Source organism: Acromyrmex echinatior, chromosome 14 (genome assembly GCF_024713525.1).
Source record: "Acromyrmex echinatior isolate Ae372 chromosome 14, ASM2471352v2, whole genome shotgun sequence".
Taxonomy (NCBI): domain Eukaryota; kingdom Metazoa; phylum Arthropoda; class Insecta; order Hymenoptera; family Formicidae; genus Acromyrmex; species Acromyrmex echinatior.
The window spans coordinates 2850545-2865292 of NC_141865.1; the positions used below are offsets into that span (position 1 = coordinate 2850545).

The 14748-nt window shown below is 33.5% G+C and overlaps 1 protein-coding gene and 1 long non-coding RNA gene across 2 annotated transcripts in view; one reads left to right on the plus strand and one right to left on the minus strand.

The window, feature by feature from the left end:
• Nucleotides 1-14748, minus strand: part of LOC105148121 (uncharacterized) — a 33297-nt gene that overhangs the window by 17003 nt on the left and 1546 nt on the right. The window contains exon 2 of the mRNA XM_011059631.2: nt 5461-5529. Coding sequence (XP_011057933.1) covers nt 5461-5529 — 69 coding nt within the window. The remainder of the gene's footprint in view (nt 1-5460; nt 5530-14748) is intronic.
• LOC147907338 (uncharacterized) lies at nt 13545-14082 on the plus strand. Its single transcript, XR_015547375.1, has 3 exons — nt 13545-13749; nt 13826-13881; nt 13952-14082. It is a non-coding gene; the product is annotated as an uncharacterized LOC147907338 (long non-coding RNA).

Sequence of the window (14748 nt, forward strand, 5' to 3'; positions counted from 1 at the left end):
TATTTGAGGACAACTTAAAGTATGTGAATTGATATATTTTAGGTCGAAAAATAGCGAAAAAATGATTTTAATTAAATTAATGGTCCTGGTTCGACCTGTTCCATCAAATTTAAAAATCTGAAAAAAATAACGAATATAATTTATAATAACATTTAGCTGCTGAATTATTTTACAAGTGGTCAAACATTCAGATCATATTATATAAAAAATGCAATTTAAAAAATTTTTAAATTTTCCACAAATAAAATTTTGAGCCGAGAATAATAAAAAAATTCTTTTTTTAATCTTTCTGATACTCTTTATGTCTATGATTTTGTAAAGATCCGTTAGATTTAGCGGAGAAAAAAAATACTAATGAAAAATCATATTTTTTTTCTATATCTCGAAATGGTGTGACCTCTTTTGGGATAAAACTTCAAAATATTTTTTCATATGAGTGTTCATTTTGTTCCCTTGATGAATTACATGCAGAACCTGAAAATCCCAGGGTTGAAAATCCCACAAAAAATGAATTTTGAAATTCCTTGACTTTTCCAGGTTTTCCAGATAAAAATTTCCATGACAAATATAAAATATGTAAAAAATGTTAACATTTAGAAAGATTGTAAGAAAGCTAGCTTATATTATTAAAAACGCAAAAGAAGCTTAGTAACATAATAAAATTTTGGGGGCAAATTCAAGCCAACAAAAAATAAATTAGTATCGAAAAAATTATTTGTGAATAAAAAGAGGGTTTAAGGGAATTGTGAGCAAAGTTCAAAAATTCCAGTCTCTTTTACACTTTTCCCTGACTTTTCCCGGTTTTCTATGACTGATTTCAATTTCCCTAACTTTTCTCGGTTTTTCAGATCTATAGCAATCCTACCTCCTTATCTTGCTATACTTTTTATACATAGTCACAGTACTTAGGTGTTCCTAGGTATTGCACAACACCGTATGTATACATATATATAATTATTAATATCATATATATGTATAGTATTAATTAATATAGTACTAATTAGAATAAAAATAACGTAACTTTTAAAAATTCTAATTATTATAGGAAGAACTAAATGCATAGCACGCGCACGCGAATGCGAAATATTGTTATTTTCTACTGTTTCACCTACTTCTATAGAAACATTTCCTAACAGGCTATAAATAGAGTTGCAGAAACATATTGTTTTAGAATAAAACATCGATTTGCAAAGATTTTTCAGAGCAAAACATAATATTAGACGAGTTCAAAATAAATTCGGACTTCAAAAATTGTAACGTACATATGTTATTCATTTACTTTTTATACAATATATGTACTTTTTTATACAATATGTACTTTTTATACAATATACATTCAGAAAACCGATTGTGCAAGAAATTGCATAAGTATGAGGCTACTCCTATATTATTAAATTATACACATTGAAGGACGATTTTCCTATAACACACTACTTTTTTATAATACTACAATTAGTATGCAATTATTCATAAAAAAAAAAGACTTAACAGGCGGGAACGTCTATCTCATAAATTGCAAAAAAGAAAATTATTAAGAGATTTGTCCCTAAGTCAAATAACTATCTTCACAATTCAATCATACTTCAAGACTTTCAATATATAGGTATACATATATAGAATAATAGTCTATTGTCAGCAAATTACGTGTAACGTACAGTTAGTTGAAGTTAAAACACACATGTTATATTATAGTTAAAATGATCAAATTTGTTATAATTTTGATGAATTCATATATACATAACGGATATGAATAAGATGTGATTATGGATCTTATATTTAACCCGAAAATATTATAGTTAACTGAGGTGATTTTACATTCCAGCAATGAGAAAAAGCTCAGTGATAGTTTTCTTTACTAATCAAGAATTCATACCTATTTGTAATTATCACGACTTGTTATTGCTGTCATTCGCCCATTAATTAACTAATTATTATGGGTGTATATCAATTGTGCACAAGTTAATTGCGCACGAGCGAATCACAGTGCTAGAAAAAAAAAAAATAAAAAGACCTTCCTATGCAGAAGTCGTTGTGATTGGCAGTGGATAATTGCAATAGTATGCACAAGTGAACCATTCCCAATTATTATATGTTATTTTCATTTCGAGAGCTCAATTTTTATGTTTTATCTTTAATAATTAATTCTTTTTTCTCCTTATTAAAAAACAATTTGAGTAAATCTATATCTAATGATCTTAAATGCAAACAAATCGTGTAGAATAATCAATAATATGCAATACATATTGAATAATAGCAATTTTTAATTGGGATGTAAAAGCAATATAATTATTCTCGGATTAAATAAGACGCGATGTTTGTGCAATATGATTCTTTTTCATGTACTATAGTTTCGCAAATTATAGTGTTGGAGATTGAAATCACTGATATAGCAGTAATCAGTGATATTATATCAGTATTATAAGCCTGTTTTTTATGGAAAAAACTTTCTGAATTGGTGCATATGGTACAATAAATTGAAGTAAAACAAATATAAGGCCTATCCTTTTTAGCTAAATTTCTTGCACGATTCATCTTTTCTCTTTTTCTTTTCTGTTAGAGAAAAAAAAGAAAAGATCAACTATGCAAGATATGCAGCTAAAAGGAACAGACCTATAGCTTGTTTCACTTCAACTTATTGCACCGGTGTTGCAATCACTTCAGAGAGTTCATCAATAAAAAAAAACAGATATAATTAGAAGAAATAAAGTTTATTTTACAATATGCTTGTATCTTGTTTCTTGCTATTTTTTACTACTTTTTTTCTTTTTATATCATTTTTCGTTTTCTTTATTGCATGAGATAAAAGTTAACGAACTTCGAAACAAGAAACACATGGCAAGACATAAAATTGTGGCCGCTAAAAGGGAAAATCAAGAAACAGACAACAAAAAGCACATTGTAGAATAAACATAAATGGTATGGGTTAAAGAAAACAAAAGTGGTCCACTATCGACTATTCAAGATGAATGAGAAAAGTCAAGAAAATTCAGAATATAATTTTAAGATAAAACTTGTTTTTACAAAGTATAAATAATTCAAAATAAAAGGAACTAATCAAAGACGAGCATTAAAGGATAAATAAGATAATGTAGAATCATAAAATAAATTTTTTTAATTAATTAAAACCAGAATAACTGTTTCTTATAAATTTTAGGTCATTGAATTCGAATTTATAAATCGTCTTGCATTATTACGTCTAATTTGTTAAATAATCAAGAAAAATAGCAGAACATATAAAATTCTATACAAATTGAAAAAAACATTTGAAGGAAGAGCAAAAGTAAATATGACAAGATTGAAAAAAACTTCAAAATGCGGTCACAGAATGATTAAATACATTTTGATAAGTCAAATAAAAAATGCGATAAATTAACAAGAAATTTTACTTTACTGATGGTAGGTATTACAGTCTAATATATTGTCAAATCGAAAAGTAAAGTAACAATCAGATGATTTTTATGAGTCACAGTTTTGTCAGCCTCAGAAATAATTTTAATTATTTTGAAATATAAATTGAGCGTTAGATAAATTAGGTACACAGTTGGGCACGAAGTGGACCGCTGCTATTAGTTATATAGTTATATATGAGTTTCGAAAAGGATTGAAGTCTGAAGTGTTGAGTCTGAATTTGCAACTTTTGAAAGATAGATTTAAAAGTAAGGATAAAACTTTAATTCGTTTTGAAATGGATTTATCATCCTGAACAGCGCGAAAGTATAACTTCTCTCAGAACTATCTCGAATTTATCGATGGCATCAACAAGGAAATTAAAAGAAAATTTACACTTTTTCAATCTTCTAAGACTGAATTTTTTTTTCAAAAGATTTTCAAATTAATCTTCTCTTGTGTCCTTTTCTGTTTCTCTCTTTAAGTTCTAGCAAAAGTCTGACATCATGGCTCGCGCCTTCCATAAATGGATACGTTTTTCGATAAATAAATGCTTTTATTTCTGAACTTCTGTAATAAATAAAATGTAAACTATAAATACGCGCTAACATCATTATAAGTGTGTTCTAAATACGGGTCCATGTATTCATTCCACGGAATGTTAAAAGACGTAATATTAGCCCAAAAAAATGAAATGAAAAAATATAAAAATTCGATAAATATATTTAGACTAGATCAATGATAATCAAAAGAAACGAAATGAAAAGAAAGAAATCATTACATCCGTATAAATATGTATTATCAATTTTAATCCATCATTTTTCCCAAATTTCTGATTGTATCTATTCACTTCTCGCAAATTCCATGTTTTTCTTATTTTAGCAATTTCTTTTAATCCAAAGAAGACGAAATTCATAATGCGTGAAAGAGTCTTCAATTTAAAAGATAATTATTTTAAAAAGTAGGCAAACAAAAGACATGTAAAAGCTTCGATAACTCCTTCATAATCACTTGGATATTTTGCTAATATCGGTATTTATTTCTCGGATATATCTCGTATAGCTGTATTGCATTTTTCTCGAAAATAACGGTTATTTTTCATAAAATGTATGATGCGCATGTATCATTTTACTCTCGTTATTCACCAAATGTTAAACTAAGGATAAAATGATACATCATGCATTTTATCCCGCAAACACATTGGCTGCGTTCAGCGGATTTAACAGTTGAGTGAGCGCTCGCTCTTATTGGTGTATTCTTTTAGATCTAATCAGCATTTTAAATCTGGGTGAAGAATACATCAATAGCAGCAAGTGCTCAACTGTTGAATCTGCTGAACGCAGCTATTGGATGCATCCAGATGCGCAACCGCTCACTGAGTACTCATGGAGCTCTTTTATCTGATTGGCATATTCTGTTAAATTCTAAAATATAGACTAATCAGATGAAAGAGCTTCCTGAGTATCCAGTGAGCGGTTGCGCATCTAGATGCACCCAATAGGTGTAGTAAATCTTAGTCTTAAGAAATTGATCAATCACAGTCGAATGTCAGAAGAACAATTAACTATGATTGTTTAATTCCTTAAAAGCTTAAAGCTTACTACACCTATTGTGTTTACGGGATTACAGAATGCAGCCAACATAAAGTAGCATGTTTGAACAATCGGCAAAGAAACGAGATAAAATCCAAACGGACGAACGTTGTCCGCATTATCCACTTATTACAGTCTTATGCTAATTGTAAGATTTGTAAGAGATTATAAAATTTCACAATAATAAAAGGTGAAGAAAACGAGCTAATGAGAGTGAAGCGTTGTAATCGTTGTGTAATTTTTATGTATAAATCTTCAATTTATTTGGATGTTTCGGTTCACGTTTGAGTCCTCAACAATATGTATAAACAATATGTATAATGTGAGTCGAAACGTCCAAGTAAATTGAAGATTTACACATAAAAATTACGCAACGATTACAGCGCTTTTTTCTTCACCTTTTATTATTGTGAGAGTACGTATAACTTTAAATTGTTACTATTTAAACTTGTATTATAAGATCTTCTAAAATCTATCTTACCACCATAAGTCGGGGGTTGCGTCGGCGCGGGAACAAAGCCGGTCGGTGGATGCGGCGCCACCGGATACGCTGTAACATAAGGTAATACGTAATGCAGCTCTACCTGAATTCGCAGGTCGCGAATAGCATGTGTGTGTGTGTTCGATCTAAGCCAACATGGTACGTGGTACCACACTGCCAGAAAGGACGAGTGCCGGCGCAATCCGTCCGCGTCTCGACGCGGCACCGAAGAACGGAATCCGCACATAATCTTGGCAGATCGTAAATCCCGTCCGCGTCGAGCACACGTAGAGCGCGTCGTCGAGATTAGGGGCGCGATTGGATTCTCTTCCTCGTTGTGGTTCCATACCAGTTCCATTTTTCTGCATCACCGTCTCAATATCAAAGTGGTCTGAACAAATTCGATAAAATTTTTTTTTTATTTTTGTTTTTCAGCTACTTGTAGCTGTTAGAAATGATTCAATTTTTCAATTTTCACAATTCAATTTTTCAATTATTCACGTTTTTTGGGGGATTTGATATTTCTTGATAAGTATAATCCATACTAGTGATTTACAGCACAATAGTACAAATTGCTAAAAGCCAAAATCAATTCAGCAATTCGAGTTTTAGATACACATTAAAATATGTGTGTTTAACTAAGTTGAAGTTAAAGTGATATTTGTGATAACAAGCTGAATAATTGAAAAAAAGTGTTCAAGAAACCCAATTTAAGATGATAGTTTTGAACATCGTACAATTCACATTTCATTTCCAGACGATTCTTTGAAAGCCACTTTCAGCTACTGTTAAGTACAAGTTGTTTTAGTTTATAACCACTTCGATGTTTCATTAATTCGAAATATTTCTTTCAGAATTAATAGCATTGAGATAAGTTTCGTTCTCAGGTAACGTGTCCAAAGATAATATGAAAGACGTGTTCTCGCCACATCGAAGGAGATTGTCCAATGCGCCGCCGATCTCCAGAGTGGTACTCCCACACCCAAGTATATCTTACACATGACATACACCGTTTTGATCAAGATACTATTCAAAGCTCAAACAATGTTAGTCACTAAATAATGGTGAAAAGAAATAACCGAAGATATCGCGCCCGCCTGTCGCTCCCGGGGCCTTCCTTGAGCTCTATTTCGCCCGGCGTAAACTGCCGGGGCGCAGACGGGCTTCTTTATAAAAACATTTACAAGATGACCAACTACTCCTCTTATCCCGAAAGACATCTATTCAATCTTTGCATTTATTTCTTATGAAATTGTGTATCCACACAAGTGACTGGTGTTTCTTAATCATTTTGGCTTATCATTTTGGCATTTATTTAAAAATTTGTTCCCAAACATGAAATCTTTGAAATCCTTTTTCATAAATATAAATAAAGAGAAGATATTAACCTTTTAGTAGGTTGCTACAGCATTCTACGCTAATTATCTTATAAACCTTGTTCTCTGGAAAAGAAAAATAAAAAGAATCATCCAAAAGCTTAATTATTTTTATATTTTACATTCCTCTATCTTATAACAATAAAATAATGTAAATTTAACACATACTTTATTAAAAAATATTATTATAAAATAAAATTTGTTTGAGATATTCTGAACATCCCACTTATCTACTTAAAGAGAAGAAAATTTCCGTAGAGTAATATTTTTTAAATAAGAAACAAAAGATTAAATATACTTATACTGCAACTGAATATATTTATCCATATTTACTAATATAAATTTTTATCCATATTTATTAATAAAGATACAATTTAAAAAAGTTGTAGAAAAAAAAGCCAGTAATTTTATCAACTTAGATCTGATAATTTCGATTTTCAATTTTTGGAGTGTCTTTTTTTCCGAGAAGTTGATCATCTTGGACCATACCCATTCGAGGATCCATCGAGATCGATAATAGATCGTCCACACAAATGGATCCACGATCAAGGAGTTAAAACGAATCGCACTCGAGAATAATTCGATAAAGAAATTTTCCCGAATAGAAAGAATTCATGTGATACCAACCTTTAATGAATTTGAATGTTCTTTAAAAGTTTATGAATTTTTGTTAGTTGAAGTTCAAAATCATTGCTCACAGAAAATTCAGACGATTATTCTCGAACAATGATTCGTCATTGAGCAACCTTTACTTCTAAAACTAAGATTTAATACGAAACCGATCTCAAAGCAAATAGCGTTACGCAATCAAGGTAGAAGCCAAATACATTCGTCTAAAAGGTTGAGCCTGAGGGATCCATGTAAGTAAGGCGTCAACAAACATCCGTTCAAGTATGTGCAATCTTTAAGATAAATTATTAACGTCTTGGATTCTTGCAACAAATAGATGCTTTTTTTAATCCATACGAAGATAAGGCTACGTTATATCGATCGGTATATTTTGCAGTGTAGAGTGCTTGACACTCAATCGCATAAAATTTAGAATAATTCTATTGCCAGAGAAATTCTATTCTTCTTAATCTTAATTATTTATCTTAAGTCAGCTCATCTTTTTGTTATATAAAGATCTCGCAAACTTGGATCTGCACCAAAATTGAGATTTGTGATTCTTATTAGTATTATTTTTAGATACTGTTTTTTTGCATCTTCGAAAGTGTTTGATTGCGTTCTGCATTTATCCAAAACATCAACAATCTATTCATCTGTTTCATTTCATCAATCATTAACCCGTTATATTCTAATCTACTTATCAACAATATCTTTACATTAGATTTAATTTATATTAGATTTAATTTCCAACAATATTTGAAAAAGTAGTGTAGTTTTCGAATATAAAGGGTTGAAGATTAATCCAAATGCAAATCGATCAATCCCGAGGCTCGACCGTGTTCAAAAAACAGAAAAACGACAAAAACAGAGCTAAAATAAAGCCAGGTACGAAGGATAACGGTTGCTCCAAAAAGTGATGTTAAAACAAGCCCAAGTATTCGAAGGACTCGCGATATGAAAACGGCAGTCCGCCTTAACATCATCATTATCATCATTGTCATCGTGTCATCGTTCTCGTCATCATCGCCGTTCTCATCATCACCAGCAATGACGAGATGCGATTTCACAAGTCGAGCCGAGAAGAAGAGTCTCTATATGTCTCTCTTTCTCTTCTTTTCTATTTTCTTTTTTTGGGCGGTGAATGTGTAATTTATACAATGAGTATAGTGGTACGATGATTATGTATATATATATATAATATTTATATATGCATACATAGCGGTGGACTATGTATGCATATCGGGCTCCACACATTCAAAAAGTCGTGACAAGACTCAGCAAACCACAAATTTCTGCAAATATCCAGAGATAAAGGTTAAACATGATTAAAAGTTCCTCGGAATCGTGTGTAATAGTAAGTAAGTAACGTTGGCGACCGGCCGCATCGCGACGTCGCGAGACGTTCGGCCGCCTATTTCTTTCTCTAATTCTTTTAATTATCTAAACCGCGCCATGCGCCACGCACCGTCGCCATCGGGAGGCCAATTATCCTTCTGGATATTTCTACGTTAATGTAATAACGTTGAGCTGCAACGTTTTGGAGAGAGGAAAAATGTGCATAGAATTTGCGTATATAGAATTTGAGGTAAATTGCTAAGAAATTTTTATTTTTTTAAATCCTTTATAATTTCGTTTTCTCTCTTTCTCTTTCTCTCTTGATAATTTCTCTCTGACTTTATCAATAAAATAACGTTCTCAAAAGACATTTATCGAAATCCTTGGAAAAAAGAATCGTTTTTCAAATAGATACATAAAAGAATTTTTTTACGAATTACAAAACTACTGGAAAGTTAAAAAGCAGATATTTAAAAAATGAAAATTGTCTGTCCTCCGGATGTTGTCCGCGCGATTGCGCTGGTGCTGCATAGACATGTTGTACTCTAACATAAATGTCAACTCATACCAAATTGTTCATGATATGATCAAAAGCCGATCGAAATGGCGGAAACAAGCGATCCAATACAATTTTCGCACGACCATCTTTGCCGTGATTTCACGAGAAATTGTAACAGGTGGTACAAACGCAATAGTTCACTTCCGATATATGTACATTTACAGATACTAGTATTAACTAAGTAAAATTTCAGTAAAATTTCGAAAAATAGAATATGATAAACTGGAAAAATCAGTTATATAATACTTATAATTATAAAACGAAAAAGAAACAAGTGAACTTGGAAAATGAAAAAATTTAGGAAAAATCGGAAATTCAAAGATTTAGAAAATCCAACGGCTCCTGCATACTTCCGCGGCAAGATGCAATGCGGTTAATCAATCGCTCACTTTTCTGGAAAGAATATCTTCCGAGTTCGCACGGAAAAAGTTGAACTCGGTCTAATTCTTGCCGCGTTTAGTGCGTAGAAGCCATAAAAATTCAAAAATCCAGAAATCTCCAATTTAAAAGATTTAGGGAAATAAAGTTCTCAGACAATGAAGATAGCTACAGAACTGCATAGATTGCAATTTTCGATGATTTTCGATACTTGTGTTTCTCGATTAAAATTATGAAATTGAAGACAATCATCACTTTAAACTCTCGATTCTTTTATTCTATATTCTGTCAAGAATAGTATAGATAAAAATTTCAAAAATTGGGACCACCTTGTACAAGCGAATTTGTTTAGGAATCTCTGTGGGTGTTCTGGATGCTGGTTCATCCGCATATTCGTGCAACCTTCGAGAAATAACAATTTAAGTGTCTATGTGTCACGGTGCAAACAATCATCGAATCAATCACAACCGATTGTAATATTAATGCTAGTTTACGGCTTAATGTTAAAAGTGTCTATCGCTCTTTTCTTTCTCTCTTCCACACACACGCACACTCTCTTTCTCTTTCACTTCTTCGATTAGTTCCAATGAGCAGTTCGACACTATCCAGTTCGATACTATACTCTTACTTATGTCTTTTTTTTTCAATTATCTCTGTTTTCGCCGGTCCACATTAAACGACCGACAAAGAACAATTCAAAACTTGGTTTTTTGCTGGACGACGATTCATCGAAATGCTTCCGTGGACAACAGACGTGTTCTCGAGACGAGCGGAGACGACCAGAAGCTGGGAAACATAGATGTTGCAAATTCTATGAAACCGATCAGTGAAGTGAAAAATTAAAAATATCAAACATTTGTAGTTCCAATAATAAAAGGAAAGAGAAAGATATACATTTTTTTTATATAAAAATCTTCAAACGTACGATAAATTGTCGAAAGAAAATTCAAGATTAAAGCGGGGAGCACAGACTCTTGCATAACACATTACATATAAGGCATAAGAAATTGAACCAATCACAGTTCTTTATTTCACGGAAAGAAAGGAAATGAAGGACTTCGATTGATACATTTTCTTATGCGTTATGTAAGAGTCTGTGCTTCCCGTTTAAGAATATCTCTTTGGAGCTATGCAAGAAACAAGTAAATGCAAGCAAGAGATAAATCTTTGTGTTTCCCCAAGATTTGTCCTTCCGCTGCTGATAATTCCTGAATTCTCGTCGGCGAGAACACTTTCGTCGATTATATCGATTAGCGTATCAACGAATGCTATGTCGCTTAAGCTCACTATTAACAGTGTACATGATTACGAATTCTATCGATCATGCGCATGCAGTGATCGCGACGCTGAGAGACTTCGCCGCGATCAACCGGTGGATTAATTAATCTGAAACTATATACGAAAAAAAAAAAAAAAAACACGCGAACGTTGTAATATATATAAAATACAACGATTTTTCGAGACGATATGTGAAAAAAAAAAGGAATCTTCACCGTCTGGGACGCGAACAAGTCTTCCAGGGCGATACCGAAATATCTACAAAATTACGGTGATCACACAATACGATAATTTAAAAATGATGACACCAGTCCGCCCGATCTCCCGGATCGCCCTCGCCGACAAAGAGACGGGTGCGTCTTGAGGGAGGATCGAACGTGGATGAGGTAACAATGTCCAAAGCGAATAATGAGAACCGATTAAAACAGCATATTGAAAGGAAAAAAAAACATGCACGATTATACAAACGACAGCGGGGTGCACGATCGTCCCTCCTTTTGATTCTTCTTTTTGTGTTTCCCCTTTTCCCTCTCCCAAGGACGCGGACGATCGCGCTTTCCCCACCGTTGAAGAAAAAACGTTCTTTTGAGCATGCGAGCGATACGAGATAAACAACTCGTAGAAAGATCGAAGCTTATACTTGCACAGAAGCACAGAAAAGCCTACTGAAGGATGTTAAGGATGGAACGCAATTTCACTTTGAATTTTCCCGCCGTACAGCTGCCTTATCTCTTTTCTTTTTTCCTTTCTCGCTCTCTTTCTCTCTCTTTCTCTTTTTCTCTTTGTCCTGAAGTCAGCTACGCGAGAACAGCGAGCTTGCAGCGCGACGGTAGGCGTGAGATTACGTTTCGTGATTCACCGCTTCTCTCACTACACTTTCAAAGTTAAAAACTACTTTCAAGCTACCGAAGAAATCAATCTAAGGTTACGCTACAATCATCGAAGAAGAAAGTCAAAGATATATGATATATCTGACGTCTATATATATCACGTGTCTACGAGACATGCAGCCGCTATCACAAATTTCCACATAGTTAATCACAGCTCTTTCTGTTTCGAGTTTTCTCTTGAATTTATTTTAGCGAGACTTTCAACTCTTTTAACTAACTATACCCGTATAGTGTTTATGATACTCGGGAAACTTGTGACGCGGTTCAAAGCAACGCATGCACTATTTGTTAAAAGTGAGCTAGCAAGTTCCTAAGAGGACAAAAGTATCGTCAAAAGTATACACGCCCAGCTTACAATTAGATACAGCATTCGTGTACACCCGCCGTGAAGCCCGCCGTGCACGCGCGCGCGCAATCTGTTACAAATTACTTTATTATTATTTCGGAAGAATTCAATTTGGATAGATTCGACCAACGAGCCGCGTTGACATCAAAAAAGACTAAAATTAATTTGCTGTCATCAATGATAATTAAATTTCATGCACGGTGAAAAGTTTCGATCGATAATTCAAGATCCAATAAAAGTTGTACGCCGCAAGAGTTAATTTAACGTAATAATATTGCCGATAAACGTCCTAATTTGATGGATATGAAGAAATATCGTGATTAAAAAAGGAAAAGGAGAGCGAATGTGCGCGCACGCGCATATCGGGCGTAGAATAACGAAGAAAAAAAGGAAAAGAGTAAAAGAATAAAGCAGTCAGCCAGTATCACGAAATTCCAGTATACGAAATATTGATACACCCATATCAATATCTTACGCCATATTGATTTGGATATATAGCGACCCGCGCCTCCGATTTCCGAAAGCGCCCGGCCGAACAGCGCGACGCGTCACGTGACGTCCACGGCCATGAGAGTGGAAATAGATTTGAATCTCGTGCGCGCGCTCTTTCTCGTTAAATTCTTAGAGCGTGCAAAATGGCACTTTGTCCGCTTTTCGCCACGTTTCTCGGAATAGAAAACTGGAAGAAACAGTCACGAATATATCGGTCGTTGGCTCCGGATCATGGAGAACCTCGTGATTCGAAAAATACGCGAATCTTTCGAGACTTCAAAATGTAAACATGGCCGCAATGGAAGTCACGTAATCCGCGATTTGGGGCATTTTCTGTTCTAAATCGGAAGACGCCTGGTGCATTCTATATTTTTATGTACATTGAGGCTGACGGAAAGCAAGCGATTGCTTTTAAAGACAAAGGTAAAAGAAGGGTAAAACTATCAGATTCGACAGCAAGAATTTTCGAGAGTCTGAAAACATCAGATCAGGTCTTTTCGATAGAATACAATAGCTATTTCACAAAATACTATCCATTATTTTGAAAAATGTTATTTTGATGCAAAAATAAATAGCTTCTCTATGGAGATACTTGGAGCGATATGTCATTTACGAAGATGTCCTGTTATAAAGTAAAGAAGTGCACGAGAAACAACAATAGCTAGAGCAATCAATGTCTTTACATTAGCCTCAACGTAACAGATATACATATTTATATATAATATATATATATATTTATGTGTGTGTATACGTAATATATGTTGGTATATAAACACGTAGTGAGTTAAGGTAATATATAGAGTAAGGTGAGGTTAGATACGTGGCTTAGGCTGCGCCGATCTCCGGAGCTCCACCTACTGACTGGGATCAAATCGTCTTTGTAATGGTCCGCTGCAAACATATTGACAGCCAAACTGTAGGCACTATCCCTCCGCTCAGCTGCTACATCGCCATAGGTATAAACGGTAGCAGACTCGCAGCAGTATATAATGTGTTATCTTCACATTACCAATAATCATCATTATGGTAAGGAGCGCATGTCAGCTCTCCACTTACAGGCTAAACTTTTACATATATCCTTACGATACTGCGCTTTATATAGGAGCGCAGCACCTGCTTTGGGGACCAGACTCGGTAATGAAATGTTGCATCGTCGAGGTATATACCGTTCTTACGGCGCTAACATGAGAAAGTAATCTTTGCCGAAGCTATTCCAGGAATGTTTCAGATTGCGTTCCATCGTGCGAAAGGAATAAAAACGTATCCGTAACGTCTGGAACGGCTTGAGCAAACAAAAACAGACGCTCAAGTGAACACCTCGACTCCAGTGTCTGTTCGATTGTTAGCGACAACGGAACTATTTGGTAAATTCTGATTCTTAAGCTCTAGGGATCCTTTAAATCATACACTTCATACACGGCGTTTGCGCATTCTCACTTTTTGTAACAAGCTCCTACAACTGTAAGAATATCACTGATTGTGAGTAATACAAAGGGATGACTTCCGGAGCTTCACACAATTAATTTGATAACAAACCGCGAATAAAAGAATGAATCTATATCCTTGGAATCTTTGTTGAATAATTCAATTGAAAATTCATATTCTGATTCTTTATGTGTGTTATTTGCAAAAAAAATTGAAGTTTGACAATGACCTCGTTATTAATATAATCTAACGTACTAATATATACATATATAATTTGTACTGTATGTTCATTAAATCAGATCAAAAATATATATTAACTAAACAAGAAAGAAAAGTTAAAACCTATCAATTTAATAATTCATGGCTCTCAGAATTCATGATACATCTCATTTTAATATGCAGTATTTTATATTAACAGAAATTAAAATATCTTACAAAAAAACAAAAAAAATTACAATTCAAGTGCAAAGAGCCCAAGAATTTAGGAATAAAAAATATAGAAGCTATTATATAAAAAAATGTATCAAAATTTGAGAATTGCAAATAACTGGGATTCCAAGAATTTCATTGTGAAAAGGAATCAGTTATCTATGAAAAAAG